This window comes from Lontra canadensis, unplaced genomic scaffold (genome assembly GCF_010015895.1).
Source record: "Lontra canadensis isolate GAN:19392208 unplaced genomic scaffold, GSC_riverotter_1.0 scaffold121, whole genome shotgun sequence".
NCBI classification, from domain to species: Eukaryota; Metazoa; Chordata; class Mammalia; order Carnivora; family Mustelidae; genus Lontra; species Lontra canadensis.
The window spans coordinates 4,401,912-4,423,121 of record NW_022631115.1 but is presented as its reverse complement, the minus strand read 5'-3'; the positions used below and the strand labels follow the sequence as shown (position 1 = coordinate 4,423,121).

General features: G+C 34.8%; 1 protein-coding gene across 1 annotated transcript in view; it reads left to right on the top strand.

The window, feature by feature from the left end:
* The window catches only part of PXDNL (peroxidasin like), a 454,842-nt gene that overhangs the window by 335,707 nt on the left and 97,925 nt on the right, over nucleotides 1-21,210 (top strand). The window contains exon 13 of the mRNA XM_032841176.1: nucleotides 19,270-19,382. Within this exon, the coding sequence (XP_032697067.1) occupies nucleotides 19,270-19,382 (113 nt within the window). The remainder of the gene's footprint in view (nucleotides 1-19,269; nucleotides 19,383-21,210) is intronic.

Here is a 21,210-nt window from a genome sequence, read left to right as displayed (position 1 = left end):
ATGCTAATGGACATCAGAAGAAAGCAGGAGTGGCAATCCTTATACCAGATCAATTAGATTTTAAGCCAAAGACTATAATAAGAGATGAGGAAGGACACTACATCATACCCAAAGGATCTGTCCAACAAGAAGATCTAACAATTTTAAATATCTATGCCCCTAACATGGGAGCAGCCAACTATATAAACCAATTAATAACAAAATCAAAGAAACACATCAACAGCAATACAATAATAGTAGGGGACTTTAACACTCCCCTCACTGAAATGGGCAGATCATCCAAGCAAAAGAACAACAAGGAAATAAAGGCCTTAAATGGCACACTGGACCAGATGGACTTCACAGATATATTCAGAACATTTCATCCCAAAGCAACAGAATACACATTCTTCTCTAGTGCACATGGAACATTTTCCAGAATAGATCACATCCTCGGTCCTAAATCAGGTCTCAACCAGTATCAAAAGATTGGGATCACTCCCTGCATATTTTCAGACCACAATGCTCTGAAGCTAGAACTCAATCGCAAGAGGAAATTTGGAAAGAACCCAAATACATGGAGACTAAACAGCATCCTTCTAAAGAATGAATGGGTCAACCAGGAAATTAAAGAAGAATTGAAAAAATTCATGGAAACAAATGATAATGAAAACACAATGGTTCAAAATCTGTGGGACACAACAAAGGCAGTCCTAAGAAGAAAATATATAGCGGTACAAGCCTTTCTCAAGAAACAAGAAAGGTCTCAGGTACATAACCGAACCCTACACCTAAACGAGCTGGAGAAAGAACAAGAATGAAACCCTAAACCCAGCAGGAGAAGAGAAATCATAAAGATCAGAGCGGAAATCAATGAAATAGAAACAAAACAAAACAAACAAACAAACAATAGAACAAATCAACGAAACTAGGAGCTGGTTCTTTGAAAGAATTAATAAGATTGATAAATCCCTGACCAGACTTATCAAAAAGAAAAGAGAAAGGACCCAAATAAGTAAAATCATGAATGAAAGAGGAGAGATCACAACTAACACCCAAGAAATACAGACAGTTATAAGAACATACTATGAGCAACTCTACGCCAACAAGTTAGACAATATGGAAGAAATGGATGCATTCCTAGAGACATATAAACTACCACAACTGAACCAGGAAGAAATAGAAAGCCTGAACAGACCCATAACCAGTAAGGAGATTGAAACAGTCATTAAAAATCTCCAAACAAACAAAAGCCCAGGGCCAGATGGCTTCCTGGGGGAATTCTACCAAACATTTAAAGAAGAACTAATTCCTATTCTGAAACTGTTCCAAAAAATAGAAATGGAAGGAAAACTTCCAAACTCATTTGATGAGGCCAGCATCACCTTGATCCCAAAACCAGACAAGGATCCCATCAAAAAAGAGAACTACAGACCAATATCCTTGATGAACACAGATGCACAAATTCTCACCAAAATACTAGCTAATAGGATGCAACAGTACATTAAAAGGATTATTCACCACGACCAAGTGGGATTTATTCCAGGGCTGCAAACTTGGTTCAATATCCACTAATCAATCAATGTGATACAACATATTAATAAAAGAAAGAACAAGAACCATATGATACTCTCCATAGATGCTGAAAAAGCATTTGACAAAGTACAGCATCTTCCTGATCAAAACTCCTCAAAGTGTAGGGATAGAGGGCACATACCTCAATATTATCAAATCCATCTATGAAAAACCCACCGCAAATATCATTCTCAAAGGAGAAAAACTGAAAGCTTTTCCGCTCAGGTCAGGAACATGGCAGGGATGTCCATTATCACCAGTGCTATTCAACATAGTACTAGAAGTCCTAGCCTCAGCAGTCAGACAACAAAAGGAAATTAAAGGCATCCATATTTGCAAAGAAGTCAAACTATCACTCTTCGCAGATGATATGATACTATATGTGGAAAACCCAAAAGACTCCACTCCAAAACTGCTAGAACTTGTACAGGAATTCAGTAAAGTGTCAGGATATAAAATCAATGCACAGAAATCAGTTGCATTTCTCTACACCAACAACAAGACAGAAGAAAGAGAAATTAAGGACACAATCCCATTTACAATTGCACCCAAAACTATGATACCTAGGAATAAACCTAACCAAAGAGGCTAAAAATCTATACACAGAAAACTATAAAGTACTCATGAAAGAAATTGAGGAAGACACAAAGAAATGGAAAAATGTTCCATGCTCCTGGATTGGAAGAATAAATATTGTGAAAATGTCTATGCTACCTAAAGCAATCTACACATTTAATGCAATTCCTATCAAAATACCGTCCATTTTTTTCAAAGAAATGGAACAAATAATCCTAAAATTTATATGGAACCAGAAAAGACCTCGAATAGCCAAAGGAATATTGAAAAAGAAAGGCAGAGTTGGTGGCATCACAATTCCGGACTTCAAGCTCTATTACAAAGCTGTCATCATCAAGACAGCATGGTACTGGCACAAAAACAGACACATAGATCAATGGAACAGAATAGAGAGCCCAGAAACAGACCCTCAACTCTATGGTCAACTAATCTTCGACAAAGCAGGAAAGAATGTCCAATGGAAAAAAGACAGCCTCTTCAATAAATGGTGCTGGGAAAATTGGACAGCCATATGCAGAAAAATGAAATTGGATCATTTCCTTACACCACACATGAAAATAGACTCCAAATGGATGAAGGACCTCAATGTGAGAAAGGAATCCATCCCAATCCTTGAGGAGAACACAGGCAGCAACCTCTTCGACATCAGCCACAGCAACATCCTAGGAACATCGCCAAAGGCAAGGGAAGCAAGGGCAAAAATGAACTATTGGGATTTCATCAAGATCCAAAGCTTTTGCACAGCAAAGGAAACAGTTCACAAAACCAAAAGACAACTGACAGAATGGGAGAAGATATTTGCAAATGACATATCAGATAAAGGGCTAGTGTCCAAAATCTATAAAGAACTTAGCAAACTCAACACCCAAAGAACAAAGAATCCAATCAAGAAATGGGCAGAGGACATGAGCAGACATTTCTGCAAAGAAGACATCCAGATGGCCAACAGACACATGAAAAAGTGCTCCATATCACTCGGCATCCGGGAAATACAAATCAAAACCACAATGAGATATCACCTCACACCAGTCAGAATGGCTAAAATGAACAAGTCCAGAAATGACAGATGCTGGCGAGGATGCGGAGAAAGGGGAACCCTCCTACACTGTTGGTGGGAATGGAAAACAGCATGGAGGTTCCTCAAAATGTTGAAAATAGAACTACCCTATGACCCAGCAATTGCACTACTGGGTATTTACCCTCAAGATACAAACGTAGTGATCCGAAGGGGCACGTGCACCTGAATGTTTATAGCAGCAATGTCTATAATAGCCAAACTATGGAAAGAACCTAGATGTCCATCACCAGATGAATGGATAAAGAAGAAGTGGTATATATACACAATGGAATACTATGCAGCCATCAAAAGAAATGAAATTTTGCCATTTGCAACAATATGGATGGAACTAAGGTTATCATCCTTAGCGGAATAAGTCAATCGTAGAAAGACAACTATCATATGATCTCCCTGATATGAGGGAGAGGAGATGCAACATGGGGGGTTAAGGTGGTAGGAGAAGAGTAAATGAAACAAGATGGGATTGGGAGGGAGACAAACCATAAGTGACTCTTAATCTCACAAAACAAACTGAGGTTTGATGGGGGGAGGGGTGTTGGGGGGTTGGGGTTATGGACATTAGGGAGGGTATGTGCTATGGTGAGTGCTGTGAAGTGTGTAAACCTGGCGATTCACAGACCTGTATCCCTGGGGATAAAAATATATTATATGTTTATAAAAAAAATCCTAAGAGTTCTTTAAATATATAAAGGAAAAACATCTTGCACATCTATGCAAAAAATCCAATAGTGACAATAAATAAATGTAATTATAAATCAAAAACAAGTAACGCATGAAAAAAAAATTAGTCCATAATTAAGTGGTTTTTATTCAAGAAAGCCAAAGATAGTGTAATAATAGGAAAGCTATTAATATACTTTATCATATTAATAAATTTCAGAAGAAAAATCAGGATTCTTTCTATAGATGCTAAAAAGACTTTGTTAAAATTCAACATTTTTTCTCATTAGAAACTCCCAGTTAACATAGGTTTGAACAAACATCTCTTCAACATGCTAAAATAGATTTACATTCCTGGACTTACTGCATAGACAGATATGTAAGATAGTTTTCCTTTTATATATTTTAATGAAATTTTAGGATTTATTATAAATTACTCTTGCTTTATTGAAATCATTAACCAGAATCCTGCATAATAGAGAAATATCATAAATATTTTTTCTAAAGAATAGATTACTGCTGTTATTATTATCACTTAATATAGGTTTGGAGAGACAAATCATTACAATTAGCCAAGAGACAAAAGAAAGAATTACCGGGAAAATTCTGAAAAGGAACCATAATTAAGGAGGACTCTTCATACTAAATTATAAAATACGTGATAAAGCTACATAAATTGAAACTACCCAGATAGTACATTATGACAAAATATATAATCTACAAATTGATTCCTTTTCATATGGGAATGTCATGTATGAAAAAGATGGCATTTTCTTTGAGTGAAGCAAAGATAATTATCTAAAACCTTTGGAACTAACTGTGTAGACATATAAAAAATAGCACTATGTGCCTATGATGCAGATTTTGTTCTGGAGATGTCTTTCTAGTCGGGAAGTGTATGTGCCTGGCCCTTCTTGAGATTGTGTCATATCCTCTTCCACACACATCTCTACTTGATCTTCTCTGCTTTAGGTAGCCCTCCTTCCACCTTTCTTTGGTGGAGTCAGCTTTAGTGCTTCCCTAATGTTGCTGAAAATGAAGCTGGTAGATTTATAAGCAACACTAGCAGTATGTTTCTGATTTTTATCCTCCTTGTTGCTGTTGGACCACTTTTTTGAAAAAAACTGGAAATGCCACACTTATGCTCCCAAACCACAAGGCTCCATCTCTTTTCAATATTTAAGTCTCACAATGTAGACGTAGTTCTTTTCCTAACCTTCTCTCAGTGCAGGCTGGGGCAGATGACTTTAGTAGATGGGGGTGTGCATGTGAGTGCAGGGACTGGGAAAGGGCAAGGTTTAGGTTTTTTTGTTTGTTTTCCTTTTTTGGGGGGTATACTTTCTTCTTTTTAATCTTTCAATTCTTCCTGCTTAGTGATGGCCCTGAAGGAATGGAGAGGAAAGGACAGGTTCACTAATGGGAAGCCAATGGCAAAAACCCTCTCTTTTTGTCGCTATGAGGTCTTTTCTGGTCATCAGGGACCTCTGCATGGCTAGTTCTTTAGCATTATATGCATTTTATTCAGGGGTCATATTGAGGTTCCCCTACTGCTAATTTCCGCCAGAAATTTCCCCTACTGGTATGGGAGAAGGAGTTCCAGCTTGTGGCCTTTTAGCCAGTTGTTTCTTCTCAAAGTCGGTTATTCCATACTCTCTGGTGATACGATTTCTTCACTCAATGGGTAGTTCACATCAGTGGTATTATTGGTTAGAGAGGAAAGGCAAATCACCTATATCGATTGAATTAACAATAGATTTCATATCAGGAACAATGGAATACAATATGTTGGAATCAAAACTTCAAACTGTCTTGGGGTATATGGGTGGCTCTGTCAGTTAAATGTCTGCCTTTGGCTCAGATCCTAATCCCAGGGTGCTGGGATCAAGTATCCATTTGGCTCCCTGCTCAGTTTGGTTCTCCCTGCTCCTCCCCCTGCTCTTGCTCTCTATCAACTCAATAAAATCTTAAAAAAACCTTCAAAGTGTCTCAAGAAAAGTAACAGTAAATATGGTATTGTATAACTATTGGTCTTTCAAGAACAAGGGCTTCATAAAGATATTTTCAGTAAACAGAATGTTTGTCAACTATAATAGTACTTTAAAGAAATTTCTAAAGGAAATTCCTAAGGAAAGAAAGATCTTGAAAGAATGACTGATATTCAAAATAAAATGCAAAGGTAAACAAAGAAACTGCTGAACATGTAGGAAATATTAAAATATTTTCTGTACCAAATATTAATAATAATAATTACTATGATGTGGCACTGAATAAAAATCACATAATTAAATGCTACCTAACATTGCAATACCAGTTAAGAGAGTTATTATTTGATTAAAGTAGTATAATATTCTGTATACCTGGCAAAATATCAGGGATAGGTAGCAAAAAATTAAAAGTATGATAATAAGTTTCAATCAAAAAGGTGAAAAAGATGGTGTTAGAAATTATTTAAATAAAAGATAAGAACAAAAAATCTGGCAGTTATTTCGTGGGCAAATTCTCTAAATGTCTAAGATCAATTCAGTCTTATACAAACTATTACAGAGACTAGAACAGGGAATAGTTCCCAACTTTATCTAATAAAGAATATTATAAGAAAAAAAATTCAGAATAATCCCTATAGAAAGTATTGACCTACTGAATTCAATGACATTAATAGATTAATGGATTAATATTATTTTAATAGAGGTAGACAAAACATTTGATTAATTTTTTCATCTATTCATTATTAAAATTTTCATCTATTCATCTATTTAAGATCTTAGAAATGATCTTAAAAAACTTTCTATAAATAATTTGGATAACATTTTTGAAAATGGTGTTTTTCAAGATAAAATGTTAGAAATATTTCCTTTGGGAGTAGAAAGAAGACTGCATTTACTCAACACTATAATGGAAGGTCCTAGCCTGTGCAAAAAGAAAAGAAATGGAAACAAAAGTTATGAATTTAGAAAGAATGCATATGATTTTATTATTTATACATAATAGAATTTCCTCACATAATTCAGAAACATTTAAAATATACTATCAGAAATAATGAATTTGGCAAGATTATTAGTTAACATTAATAAGTAAAAATATTTTTCTTTCTACATGTCAGCAACAGAATACCTAATTTTATTTTTAAAATAATACTTCTTAAAATAGAAAGAAAGTATAAATTATTTAAAAATAAATCTAACAATATATTTTGTTGATTGTACATATGATAGTGTACTGAATATCTGCAGAGCTTCATCTTCCTTAAGTGAAAATGTGTAACCTTTGATTTGTAACTAATAATTTTTTAAGAAGGTAGATATATGGTAAGTGTTCTTACCAGAATAAAATGAAATCTAAAACAAACAAATAAATCTAACCAAAGATATTCAAGAACTTGTAGGAACAAAATGCTGTTGGAAGAAATTGAGAAGACGAATCCTTCTGTAAAGATGTTAGTCCTTCCAATATTGATTTGTAGGTCAGTGCAATTCTGGTGGAAATCCTGGAAGGTTTTTGGTAGAAAATGAAATGTTGATTAAAACTGTATATAAACGAGCGAAGATTTAAGAATGACTAGGATAATCTAATAGCAAGATGTTATCAATCTATCATAATTAACATATTGTTTTATTGACATAGGGATTGACAAATTGATCTATGGAACAGAAAGAAAGACAATATTAATTACAGTCGTGGCACTGTTCATCTACAGAAAGTAGATGTCCTCAATAAATAGTCATAGGCAACTGGTCACAGGGAAACCATAAATTGAATCTTCACTTTACCTATACTCGAAAATAAATTCCAGGTTAAAAAATAACTTTAATATTAAGAAACAAATATTTAAATATTTATGAATAAAAATGAGATTTTTATGATAGTAGTACAGAAGGATTTTTAAACCAAAATATAAAAATTATTGTATAAGAAAAAGATTGATAAAGTCATCTACATTACAGTTTGTATCTTCCATTCACTTTAAAAAAAAGAATCAAAAGATATTTGCACCATACATAACTGACAAGTTTTTTTTTATTATTTGTAATATATGAAGAAATTTCTAGTTCAATAGCTAAAAAGGATAGGTAAATTAGCAAATGGGGAGAGATAATGAGTACAGTTTGGAAAAAGTTGTATTCAGTATGCTTGTTGGGACCAAGATGGTTAGTTTATGAGCACAAAGCTAAGTTATATAGTCAATGGCTATGAATGAAGTCATTTAGAACCAAGGGGGTGTGTTGAGTGAGAAGAAAGGAGAGCCAAGGGTGGAAATTCCTTATAGTTCAGAAGAAACAAAAGCTGTAAATTGTACTATAACAAGTGCCCAGTATGACACAGAAACTCAGAGGAGAAAGAATCCCAAGAGTTAAGAATTATATCCAGAAGGAAAGTGTGATTTAATGGATCAAAGCTACAAACAGCTACCTTCAATGAAGACTGATTTTTTTTAAGATTCTAAATTTAAGGACCCAAAGAACAATTCTCATGAAATCAAAGGAAATAAGCTTCAGTGCAAAGGGGCAGGGAGGCAGATATGCAGAAACTATTTTTTCCAAGACATTTCTTTGTGAAGGCAACAGTAAGAAGGTGACACTGAAGATGGGGTAGGGATATGGGCAAATAAGGGGAAGAGCCTATTATTCTGAGGTGTTTTTTGAAGGGAAGAAGGCAGAAAGATGGGAGCGAGTAAAGGTGGTTCAAGTTTTCTCAGATGGCAAGATGGGATGGGATTTGTAAAATTCAATGAAGCAATTTGCCTTAAAGAGAAGGTAAGAGGCATTTCTTCACTTCGGTTGAGAAAAGGGCAGTTAGGAATGGTTGTATAGGGAAGTACCTCTATGAAAGAGGAGTGTAGGAAGTCAATGGATTAATAGTCTGAGGGTTTGTTTTGGGCTTGTTTTTTGTTTTGGTTTTTTGGTTTTTTCCTCTGGTGTAGAAAATGCTGACATTTTGTGGGAGAAGAGTGTGCTGAGAGATGGGGTTTTTTTTCACTGTTGTTAAATAGGATCTGAAGCAACAAAGAAAATTTGTCTCTCATAAACCAGGACACACGATCACTCCAGATATTTTTGAAGGAGAGGCATGAAGAACACAGTGCCAGTGTGTTGAACAGAGAGACAATGGGGTAAAGGAGTTGAGAGTTTGGGAAGGAAAGTGGTAGAGGTGATGAAACTTTGGATCCTAACTGATAAGGGGAGAATGACACTAGACAGGGGTCATCAACAGGAGGGAAGAGGAAAGTTTCTAGGAATCTAGATAACATCAAAATGAGGAGATGATGGAGCAGGAGAGAGAGGATTTTTTCTGTAAGATGTAGTATTAGATATTTTCAAAAGACTAAAAGTGATGGCATGTAAGTGGTGGTAATGAGTAGTTATTAAGACAGGAGGTGAACAAGGTTGGAGATAGAGAATATCAGATAATGAAGGCCATGACACGAAGTGTTAGTTAAAGATCCTTCAGGTGAATGACGAAGGTCACTGCCTAGTCACTAGTCCTCATGAGATGTCCATTATGAATTGTCAGGAATCTATAAACCTTAGTTTTAGCAAACCCAAATACAATGTAAGATTTGAATATAACAAAATACAGTTCTCACTTCAAGAGCAGAACATTTTCAACTTTGTAATAAATTTTTGATGTTACTGTATGTTTTTATTTCAGTCATACAAAAAGCCATCAAAAAAGATATGATGGAAAGCCCTTATGCCCACTACTCAAATGAGGAAATAAACATTACAAATATACTTAAAGATTGTTTGTTCTTCTTCTTTTCCATTTGTTCTCAACTCCAACCTATTTGCCACTAATGTGGGTTTGGTGTGTATTATTCCCTTACATGTCCACATAGTTGATTTATTTTAAAGTTTTTATTTTGAAATAATTGTAGATTCACATTTAGTTATAAGCAATAACACAAAGAGATCCAGACTCATTACCAACCTGAAGACTCCACCTAGTAAAACCCTGGGAACTACTGTTCTCTATTTCTAGAATTCCGTTGTCTCAAGAATGTTGTATAAATAGAATCATATAGTATGTAAACTTTTGGGACTGTGTTTTTCATCCAGCATAATTATTTGGAGTTTCATCCATATTTTATGTGTTATCAGTTCTTTTGATTATCAAATCATTTGTCAGTTATTCTTTTTACTGCTGAGTAGTATGACACATAGACCACAGCTTGTTTAATCATTCACTTATTGAAGGACATCTGGGTTTTAATTTTTGGTAGTACTAGTAAAGGTGCTATAAACATTCATGTATAGGCTTTTGTGTGAGAGTAGGTTTGGCTTTTCTCTGGGATAAATGCCCAAAAGTGCAATTGCTGGATTGAATGGTAGTGTCATCTTTAAATTGTTAAGGAAATTCCTAAATTCTTTTCCAGAGTGGTTCTGCCATTTTACATTTCCCACCAGTGATACATGAGAGATCCAGTTTCTCTGCCTTCTTGTGATTTGTGTTGTCACTATTTTTTATTCTAGCCATTCTGACAGTTGTGTAGTGATACCTTATAGTGGTTTTAATTTGCATTTCCTTCATGACTAGTGATGTTGAGCATCTTTTCACAGGCATATTTATCTTTTGTATATCCTTTTCAGTGCAATGTCATGTCTTCTGTCCATTTTCTATTTGAATTGTTTGGTCTTTTATTGTTGAATTCCAGGGCTTCTATGTATATTCTAGACACTAATCCTCTGTTGTCTATGTGGTTTATAAATATCTTCTCTTAGTCTGACACTTGTCATTGCATCCTCTCCACATGGTCTTCGCAACACAAAAATTTGTAAATATGATGGAATCCAGTTTATCATTTTTTTCTTTGGATTATATTTTCAATACAAGAGCTAAGAATTCTTTGCCTGGTCCTATGTTCCAAAGATTTTCTCCTATTTTTTTTTAAGTTTTATAATTTTACATTTTATACTTAAGTTTGTGCCTCTTTTTTTTTTTTTTTTGCCTGTGGGTACCCGGTAGACCAACACCATTTGTTGAAAAGGTCTCCATCGAATTGCTTTGCACCTTTGTAAGAATCAGTTGGGCATATTTGTATGATTATATTATTGGGTTCTTTGTTCTATTGATGTAGTTCTCTATGCCAATATCACACGGTGTTAATTACTATAGTTATATAATCAGTCTTAAAATCTAGTAGGTTGTTTCATCTCACTTTATTCTTCTTTTTGAAAATTGTTTAGCTATTTCAGTTCTTTTGCATGTCCATATAAATTTTAGAATGATCTTGTCTACATCACAAAAAAAATATTTCTGGGATTTTGATAAGAATTGCATTAAACCAGTTATCAATTCTTGGAGAAATGACATCTTTACTATCTTGAGACTTCCAATTCATGGATATGATGTGTCTCTTCATTTATTTATATCACCTTTGATTTCTTACATCAACATTTTGTAGTTTACAGCATACAAGTACCATGCATGTTTTGTTATATTTACATAAATATTTTAATGTTCTTGAAATTTTGGAAGAGGTATTCTTTTTTAAACTTTTGTGTTCGTATGTTCATTGCTTGAATATATAATACCATTGTTTTTTTACATTTATCTTGTATCCTACAATCTTGCTGAGCTCGCTTTGAAGTGTTTGGTAGATTTCTAGAATTATCTGAATAGACACTGATGTCATCTGCAAATGGGAACAGTTTTATTTCTTTTTCGCTGATTCATATTTCTTCTATGTCCTTTTCCTCCCATATGATATGGGCTAGAACTTCCAGCACTAAGTTAAATCAGAGTTCTGAAAGTAGACATCCTGGACTTGTTCCATACCTTAGGGGGAAAACAGGAAAATAATTACTCTTTCACCATTAAGTAAATGATTATTGTAGGTTTTTGTCTATGTTCATTTTCTTTTACAATTAAATTAAATTTAATTTAAATTCATCTAATTAGCATAGTATATTATTAGTTTTTGAGGTAGAGTTGAATGACTCATCAGTTGTATATAACACTCAGTGCTCATTACATCAAATGCCCTCTTTAATGCCCATCACCCCGTTACCCCATCCCTCCACCTCTCTCCTCCAGCAAACCTCAGTTGTTTACTATAATTAAGAGTCTCTTACACTTTGTCTCCCTCTCTGATTACATCTTGTTTTATTATTCCCTTCCTTCCCATATGATCCTCTGTTATGTTCCTTAAATTCCACATATAATTGAAATCATTTGAAAAATGTCTTTCTCTATTTGCCTTATTTTACTTAACATAATACCCTCTAGTTCAATCCACATCATTGCAAATGGCAAAATTTCATTTTTTGGTGGCTGAGTAGTAGTTCATTGTGTATACACACACACACACACACACACACACACTCCATATCTTCTTTATCCATTCATCTGTTGATGGACATCTGGGCTTTTTCCATAGTTTGACTACTGTGGACATTGCTACTATAAACATTGGAGTGCAGGTGCCCCTTTGAATTAGTACATTTGTATCTTTGTTATAAATACCTAGTAGTGCAATTGCTGGGTCATAGGGTAGCTCTACTTTCAACTTTTTCAGGAACCTCCATACTGTTTTCCAGAGTGGCCATACAAGCGTGCATTCCCACCAGCAGTATAAGAAGGTTCCCCCTTCTCTGCATCCTCTCCAACATGTGTTGTTTGTGGATTCGCTAATTTTAGCCATTTTGACTGGTGGAGGTTATCTCTTATTGTGGTTTTGATATGTATTTCCCTGATGTTGAGTGAGGTGGAGCATTTTTTTCATGTGTCTATTGACTATTTGTATGTCTTCTTGGAGAAATATCTGTTCATGTCTTTTGTCCATTTCTTGACTGGGTTATTTGTTCTTTGGGTGTTGAGTTTGATGAGTTCTTTACAGATTTTGAATACTAGCCCTTTATCTGATAAGACATTTGTGAATATCTTTTCCCATTCTGTAGGTCATCTTTTGGTTTTGTCAACTGTTTCCTTTGCTGTGTAAAAGATTTATCTTCATGAGGTTCCAATAGTTCATTTTTTGCTTTTGTTTCCTTTGCCTTTGAAGACGTGTATAGCAAGAAATTGTTGGGGCCAAGGTGACAGAGATTGCTTCCTGTGTTCTTCTCAAGGATTTTGATGGATTTCTATCTCACGTTTAGGTTTTCCATCCATTTTGAGTTTATTTTGTGTATGGTGTAAAGAAATGGTCCAGTTTCATCCTTCTGAATGTGGCTGTCCAATATTCCCAACATGATTTGTTGAAGAGGCTTTTTTCCATGGATAGTTTTCCCTGCTTTGTAGACCATGGAGTTGAGGGTCCATTTCTGGGTTCTCTATTCTGTTCCATTGATCTGTGTCTGTTTTTGATTTATATACTTGGCTGTTTACATGTTTGGGGCATAAATATTTACAATTGTTAGATCTTCTTGTTGGATGGACAATTTGATTATACTTTCTTGATAATTACAGCTTTGTAATAGAGCTTGAAGTCCAGAATTGTGATGCCATTAGTTTTTGTTCTTTTTCAACATTCCTTTGGTTATTCAGGGTCTTTTCTGTTCCATAAAAATTTTAGGATTATTTGTTCCAGTTCTGTGAAAAATGTTGATTGTATTTTGACAGGCACTGCGTTGAATGTATAGATTGCTCTGGGTGGCATAGACATTTATTTTTTAATTTTTTATTTAATTTATTTTTTTCTCACCATAGCACATACCCTCCCCAATGTCCATCATCCAACCACCCCATCACCCCATCTTCCTCCCTTCCAACAACCCTCAGTTTGTTTCCTGAGATTAAGAGTCTCTTTTGGTTTGTCTCCCTCTCTGGTTTCATCTTGTTTCATTTTTCCCTCCCTTCCCCTATGATCCTCTGTCTCGTTTCTCAAATTCCTCATATCAGTGAGATCATATGATAATTGTCTTTCTTATTTTGTTTAGCATAATATCCTCTAGTTCCACCCACATCATTGTAAATGGCAGGATTTTGGGTTTTTTATGGCTGCGTTATAGATATATATATATATATACATATGTATATGTATATATATATATATCTATCACTTCTTCTTTATCCATTCATCTATTGATGGACATCTAGGCTCTTTCCATAGTTTGGCTATTGTGGACATTGCTGCTATAAACATTCAGGTGCACGTGCCCCTTTGGATCATTACATTTGTATCTTTAGGATAAATACCCAATAGTGCAATTTCTGGGTCATAGGGTAGCTCTATTTTTGACTTTATTTTTTAAAGATTTTATTTGTTTATTAGACAGAGAGAACAAGAGAGCACAAGCAGGCAGAGCAGCAGAGGGAGAGGGAGAAGCAGGCTCCCCACTGAACAAGGAGCCCAATGAAGGGCTTGATCCCAGGACCTTGGGATCATGACCTGAGCCAAAGGCAGTTGCTTAACCAACTGACCCACACAGGTGCCTCGATTTTCAACTTTTTGAAGAGCATTCATACTGTTTTCCAGAGTGGCTACATGAGCTTGCAGTCCAGATTGGGTCTGTCCAGGATTTCTATTTCTTCCTGTTTCAGCTTTGGTAGTTTATAAGTCTCTGGGAATGCATCCATTTCTTCCAGATTGCTTAATTGGTTGGCACATTGTTGTTCATAATATGTTTTCATAAATGTTTGTTTTGCTTTGTTGTTGGTTGTGATCACTCCTCTTTCATCCATGATTTTATTTATTTGGGTCCTTCCTCTTTTTCTTTTTGCTAAGTCTGGCCAGGGTTCTATCAATCTTATTAATTCTTTCAAAGAACCAGCTCCTAGTTTTGTTGAACTGTTCCACTGTTCCTTTGGTTTCTATTTCATTGATTTCTGCTCTAATCTTTATTTATTCTCTTCTCCTGCAGCGTTTGGCTTTATTTGCTGCTCTTTTTCCAGCTCCTTTAGGTGTAAGGTTAGGTTGTGTTTTGAGACTTATGTTTCTTGATTAAGACTTATATTGCTATACACTTCCCTCATAGAACTGGCTTTGTTGTATCCCAATGGTTTTGAACAGTTGTGTTTTCATTTTCATTTGTTTCCATTAACTCTTTTTTAGTTCTTCTTTAATTTCCTAGTTGATCCATTCATTCTTTAACTTCCATGTATTTGTGTTCCTTCCAAATTTCCTCTTGTGATTCATTTCAAATTTCAAAGCACTGTGGTCTGAAACTGTGCATGGAATAATCCCAATCTTTGGTACTGGTTGAGATCTGATTTGTGACCCAGTATGTGTATTCTGGAGAATGTTCATGTGCACTCAAGAAGAACATGTATTCTGTTGCTAGAATGGAATGTTCTGAATATATCTGTGAAGTCCATTTTGTCCAGTGTGTCATTCAAAGCCCTTGTTTCCTTGTTGATCTTTTGCTTAGATGATCTGTCCATTGCTGTGAGTAGAGTATTAAAGTCCCCTACTATTATTATATTATTATCAATGTGTTTCTTTAATTTAAATTATTAATTGGTTTATATACTTGGTTGCTCACATGTTAGGGACATAAATATTTACAATTGTTAGATCTTCTTGTTGGATAGACCCTTTAACTATGGTATAATGTCCTTTCTTGTCTCTTTGTACAGTCTTTGGTTTAATATCTCATTTGTCTGGGGGTGCCTTGGTGGCTCAGTCAGTTAAGCATCTTGCCTATGGATCAGGTCATGCTCCAAGGTTGTGGGATTGTCTTACATCAGGCTCCCTGTTCAGTAGGGAGTCAACATCTCCCTCTACTCTTCCCCCCTGCTCATGATCTCTCTCTCTCTCTACTTTCTCTCTCAAATAAATAAATATAATATTTAAAAAATAAAATCTAATTTGTCTGATATAAGGATTGCCACCTTTCTTTTGACATCCATCATCATGCTAAAATGTTTTCTACCCCCTCACTTTCAATCTGGTGGTGTCTTTGGGTCTAAAATGAGTCTCTTGTAGACAGCATATCAATGAGTATTGTTTTTTTATCCAATCAGAAATCCTGTGTCTTTTGATTGTAGGATTTAGCCCATTTATATTCAGAGTGACTACTGAAAGGTATGAATTTAGTGACACTGTATTACCTATAAAGTGTCTGTTTCTGTATATTATCTCTGTTCCTTTCTGGTCTATGTTACTTTTGGGCTCTCTCTTTATTTAAAGGATCTTCTTCAATATTTCTTGCAGGATTGTTTAGTGATCACAAATTCTTTGGTTTCTGTTTTTGGTGGAAGCTCTTTACCTCTCCTTCTATGCTGAATGACAGCCTTGATGGATAAAGTATTCTTGGCTATGTATTTTTCTTTTTTAGCACCCTTAATAGATCATGTCAGTCCTTTCTGGCCTGCCATGTCTGTGTGGATAGGTCTGCTACCTGCCTTATATTTGTACTCTTGTAGGTCAAGGAGGTCTTGTCCCTGAGCTGCTTTCAGGATTTTCTCTTTGTCTCTGAAATTTGCAAGCTTCACTATTACATGTCAAGGTGTTGACTTATTTTTTATTTTGAGGGAGGTTCTCTGTGCCTCCTGGATTTGAATGTCTATTTCCCCAGATTAGAGAATCTGACCTGCTCCCCAGATTAGAGAAATTCTCACTTTTAATTTTCTCAAATATACCTCAGGCCCCCTCTCTCTCTTTCCTCTTCATCCAGGACCCCATTTATTCTAATATTGTTTCACTTTATGGAATCAATTTTCTCTCAAATTCTTGCTTCATGATCCAATATTTGTTTATTTCTCTTTTTCTCAGTTTCTTTATTCTCCATCATTTTGTCTTCTATATCATTTACTCTCTCTTCAGCCTCATTTATCCTTGCAGTTAGAGCCTTCATTTTTTATTTCATCTCATTAGTAGACTTTTTGATTTTGATCTGATTAGATTTTAGTTCTTTTATTTCTCCAGAAAAGGATTCTCTAGTGTTTTCCGTTCTTTTTTAAAGCCCAGCTAGTATCTTAATATCATTTTTCTGAATTCTAATTTTGACCCTTTACTTATATCCATATTGTTTACATCCCTGGCAGTTAGTACTGCCTCTTGTTCTCTTTTTAGGGGTGAGTTTTTCTGTCTTTTCATTCTGTTCATAGAAGAGTAGATGAACAAGACAGTAAATACAAAAATAGCAACAAAGACCCTAGAAAAATACACCCTAAACAAATCAAAATAGTTCAGATATCAAAAGAGAGAGAGAGAGAGAGAATAAAATCAAACAGATGAACAGAACAGAACAATAAACTAGGAAGACATTAGATCCCAAAATTATAAAGAAAGAAAAAAAATATATATATATACCAAAATAAAGTTGACTACAATGAAAGGAAGCTAAAAATGAAAAAAAAAAAATCTATCTATCTCTCTATATATAATATAAATGTAAAAATGAAAATTTAAAAAAAATCTTTAAAAAAGGGCGATAAATTAGTTGAAAAGAAAAAAAAAATAAAACTGAAAGGCTAAAGAATCATGAGAAAAAAAAACATGAATTCTGTATACTATTTTTCCCAGCTCTGGAGTTATGCCGTTCTGTAAGAACAAAACACTTGGTGTTAGCTGGATGTTCCTACTGTTTTTTTTTTTTTTTTTGGGGGGGGGGGGGGTTGGGGCACTGTTGCTCTGATTCTCAGGGGTCTTTACCTGGGTGAAACTGCACCTCCCTTGCCAGGGGTCTGGGCTCAGTGTAAGTGGCTCTAGATTCCTCTATGTGGCTTTTGTTCCCTGAAGTCTTTCAGCACCACTTTGGGGGATTGAAATGAAAATAAAATTAGCAGTGCCCCTATCTCCATCCCCAGAGCTGAAAGTTCATGCTCCCCACTCTTCAGTGAGCCTTCACCGAAAATCAATCACTCTTGTTTCCCTAGTTTCCATCCACATTCTGTGTTCATCTAGCTGTTGATGGAGTGTTTTATCTCAGGCACAAGATTCTGTTTTGAGTCTCCAAACTTTACAGAGGAGGGAGGGGGTGTCTTGTCACAGTTCTGCCTCTTACTTGGCCTGTGATGGAGAGCAGTCACCAAACTGTACAGTGATTCGTGGTTTATGGCAACACCAAACAGTAAGCCCACGCCCGAACTCCCTGTTTGTAGCTGTCTTCCCTTCTCCAATGCTTGGGAACACTGCTGCACTCAGGCACCTCACTTCTTTCTGTGACCCTGGGGTTCCGGAGACCACACTGTCCCACCTGTGATTCCATCCTGCTTCACTACCTGAGCACATTTCAGGCATAGATATCCCCCACCAAAGCAGACTTCTAAAAGTTCCAATTTTGCACTCTGCTGCTTGTATTACTTTCTGGTACCTAGCTCCCTACCCCAGGGTTTACCTTCTAATATATCACCTTGGATTCACTTCTCTACATTTCTTACCCACAAAAAGTGGTCATTTTTCTATTTGTAGAATTGCAGCTATTCTTTTCTTAGATATTTTGTTGAGTTCACAGGATTTCAGAATGATTTGATGGTTATCTAGCTGAATTTCAGGAACCAGACAGAACTAGGGTCCCCTACTCCTCCACCATCTTCCCACCTATGTTCATTTTTAAGTTATGTAAGCTCTCTTTTACTATTTTTTTCAAGAGTTTTTATTTAATCATATATGTTTAAAATTTAGTCAAATATTTTTTGCACTAATTGAAATTATGAGGGTTTTCTTCTTTATTTGTTTGTATAATAGATTCCATTGATTGATTTTCAAATATTGAACCAGTCTTGCATCCCTGCCATAAACTCTTTGGACATGGTGTATAAACATTTTTATATTGGTGAATTCTATTTGTCAATACTTTATGGATGATTTTTGTGTCTATATTAATGAGACATACTGGTCTATAAGTTTTTTTTTTTTCTTTTTTGTTTTGGTACGATCATTATCTGGTTTTGATATTAAGGTAAGCCTCCTAAAAAGTCAGGAAACATGTTCTCCTCTTAGTTTCTAGAAGAGATTATATGTTGAACAGAATCTTCAAGTAGAAAGATTTTAATTCTTTCCTAAAAATGTATGTTTGAGGATTTAAAAAATGTTATTAATTTAATTTCCTTAATAGTTATAGGGTTATTCCAGTGATCTATTTCATATTAGTTATGTCACAATAGTTTACTTTTTGAGGAAATAAAGTAAGATTGAATCTCTTTATTTTAGCCAGCAATAAACTTCTGTTGTTACCATATATCTTTTTTTCAGACCTATGAAAAGATATTGAAAAAGAGTACTAAAAATCCTTATACCCACTACTCAGCTGAAGAAAGAAATATTACACATATTTATGGTTAAAGTATTATGGTTAAAGGTTTTGTATATTTTTCTTCCTTTTTTTCCTGTTCTTATCTTTATCCTAATAATCATTACCCTGGCTTTGATATTTATTACTCACTCTGATGTCCAAGTAATTGCTTTTTAAAACACTAGTGTGGCTAACCAATATCATATCTAGATTTATACCGTTTGACTTAGATAGCATGTGTTGACAAAAATAGTATTGACATGATGTCATTTTGATTTGTTTCCACAGCTCTCCCAGTGTTTACTCAACTACCTCAGGATACAAGTGTAGAGGTTGGCAAGAATATAAACATTTCATGTCATGCTCAAGGAGAACCACAGCCCATAATCACCTGGAACAAGGTAAGATCTCAACTAAAAGTGCAGTAATAGTAAAAACACTGACAAGTGTATTGACCCAATGAAAAGAGGTAATGATTCTCACATTGATTTATTATTGTTGTGATTTTTGTTAGCAAATAATATTTTTTTACACTGAAACAAGTTTATTTCCTGCTTCTTTTTTGTTCATTTCTTAAGTAACTACATCTGATTTTGGCTCAGGGCTTTGATAAATTTATCCGTTCTCATTTACTTGATGATGAAAGCTTCATAAACATAACTAAATTCTTCTTAGGAAAAAATGCTTTTGTCTTACATAAATTTAAGAGTTTAAGTGGCTAGCAGGAAACAATTTTGAATTAATAATTCGGAAGTGGATTAAAAGTAGGACATTAGCTGTAACAAGAATGAAAACTTGTTTTCAAAACAAAGTAAGATGAAAGTCCTTCTGTAGGTTCAAAACTTAAGTGACTTTAAAGAAATAATAGCTTTTTATTTATCTATTTTATTTCTTTGGTTCTTTGAGCTATATTCTTCCAACACAATTGCTTCTTTCACTTTAAGTTTTTTTTTTTTTAATCAAATTGCAATGATTGGTCTCAGAGTCTGATGTTCTTAAAAAATAAATGAAATGGATTACATCAGAGTGCAGAGTGCTAACCAGAAATGGCATACATCAGAATGACAGTTTTTATAGAAAATTTCAAAAAAAGTAGTTTTCACTATGAAAACTTGCAAAGCTATTTTCCAAAAATACTTGTTTATTTTTGTTGTTGCCATACAGCAACAAGGACTTAGTTTTGGTGGCTCATTTCTCTTGTGCTATAGCTGAGCATCATGTGGAGTTCTTTATAAAAAAGTAAATTTAGTGGTCTCAAAGTTGAACTTTTAGGCTCAGGTACTCTCAAATAGTCTGAATAGTTTTTATAATTTCTTTTGAGCGTAATATAATTCAAACATATCTTACTAAAAATAGGCAGTGTGAAAAATATACATTTTTGTCAGTCTCTAGAGCCTTATTTGACATACTAAATGCTGTATCATATAATTGTATCAGGAAAATAGCTCAGCCTAATTCCTAAAAGGTAGCTTTTAATTCCAAATGAATTAATTGAGGGCTGACTATATGCCAGACATTTTGTGTATGCTAGCACATTTAATCTTTATAATAATCCTCTTCTATTCACAAGGCTAAAATGGTGTGAATTAGGGTACTCCTAAAATAAGCAGATAAGGAATTTATTGGAAAGCTAGCTGATAGCTCAGAGACCCTAAGCAAAACCTATAGAACTGTAAGGTTAGCCTAAGAGTTCTGATAGTATATAAGGAGAGCATGTAGGAAGGGAGTGCTTTTGCAAAGAAGCTTGTGCACCTGATCACTTCGTAGTCTTCTGTATGTCTGGTCTTTTTTCATCTGCCCTCCATCTGGTAGGTCCTGATAGTCCATCTCATCTCCTCCCCTGAGTTACCAGCCATCCATCACTTTGGACTTATTTTCTAGTAATGGCAAGAGACAACTGTGAGAATCTGAAAACCTATGAAACATTTTTTTTTTTTTCCCACTCTGAAGCTTTCTGGTTACATTCTGGCTTACTAGTCATCACTGGGGTGAGTTCTTTTGAAATAGCAGCCCATCTTCAGTGTCCTGTGAGTCTCTTGGGAAGGGAAAACAGAAACGCATCTCTACCCCTACTCCATTCCAATGCAGTCCTGGAAAGTGAATTTCTTTTCCTTTTTAAAAATTAATAGCATAGTAATGAAAAGTACATGAATCCATACTAATTACAACTGAATACATTTAATAATATTTCATATGAAATGTAGTCATCTTACCATCTTAAGGTATAAT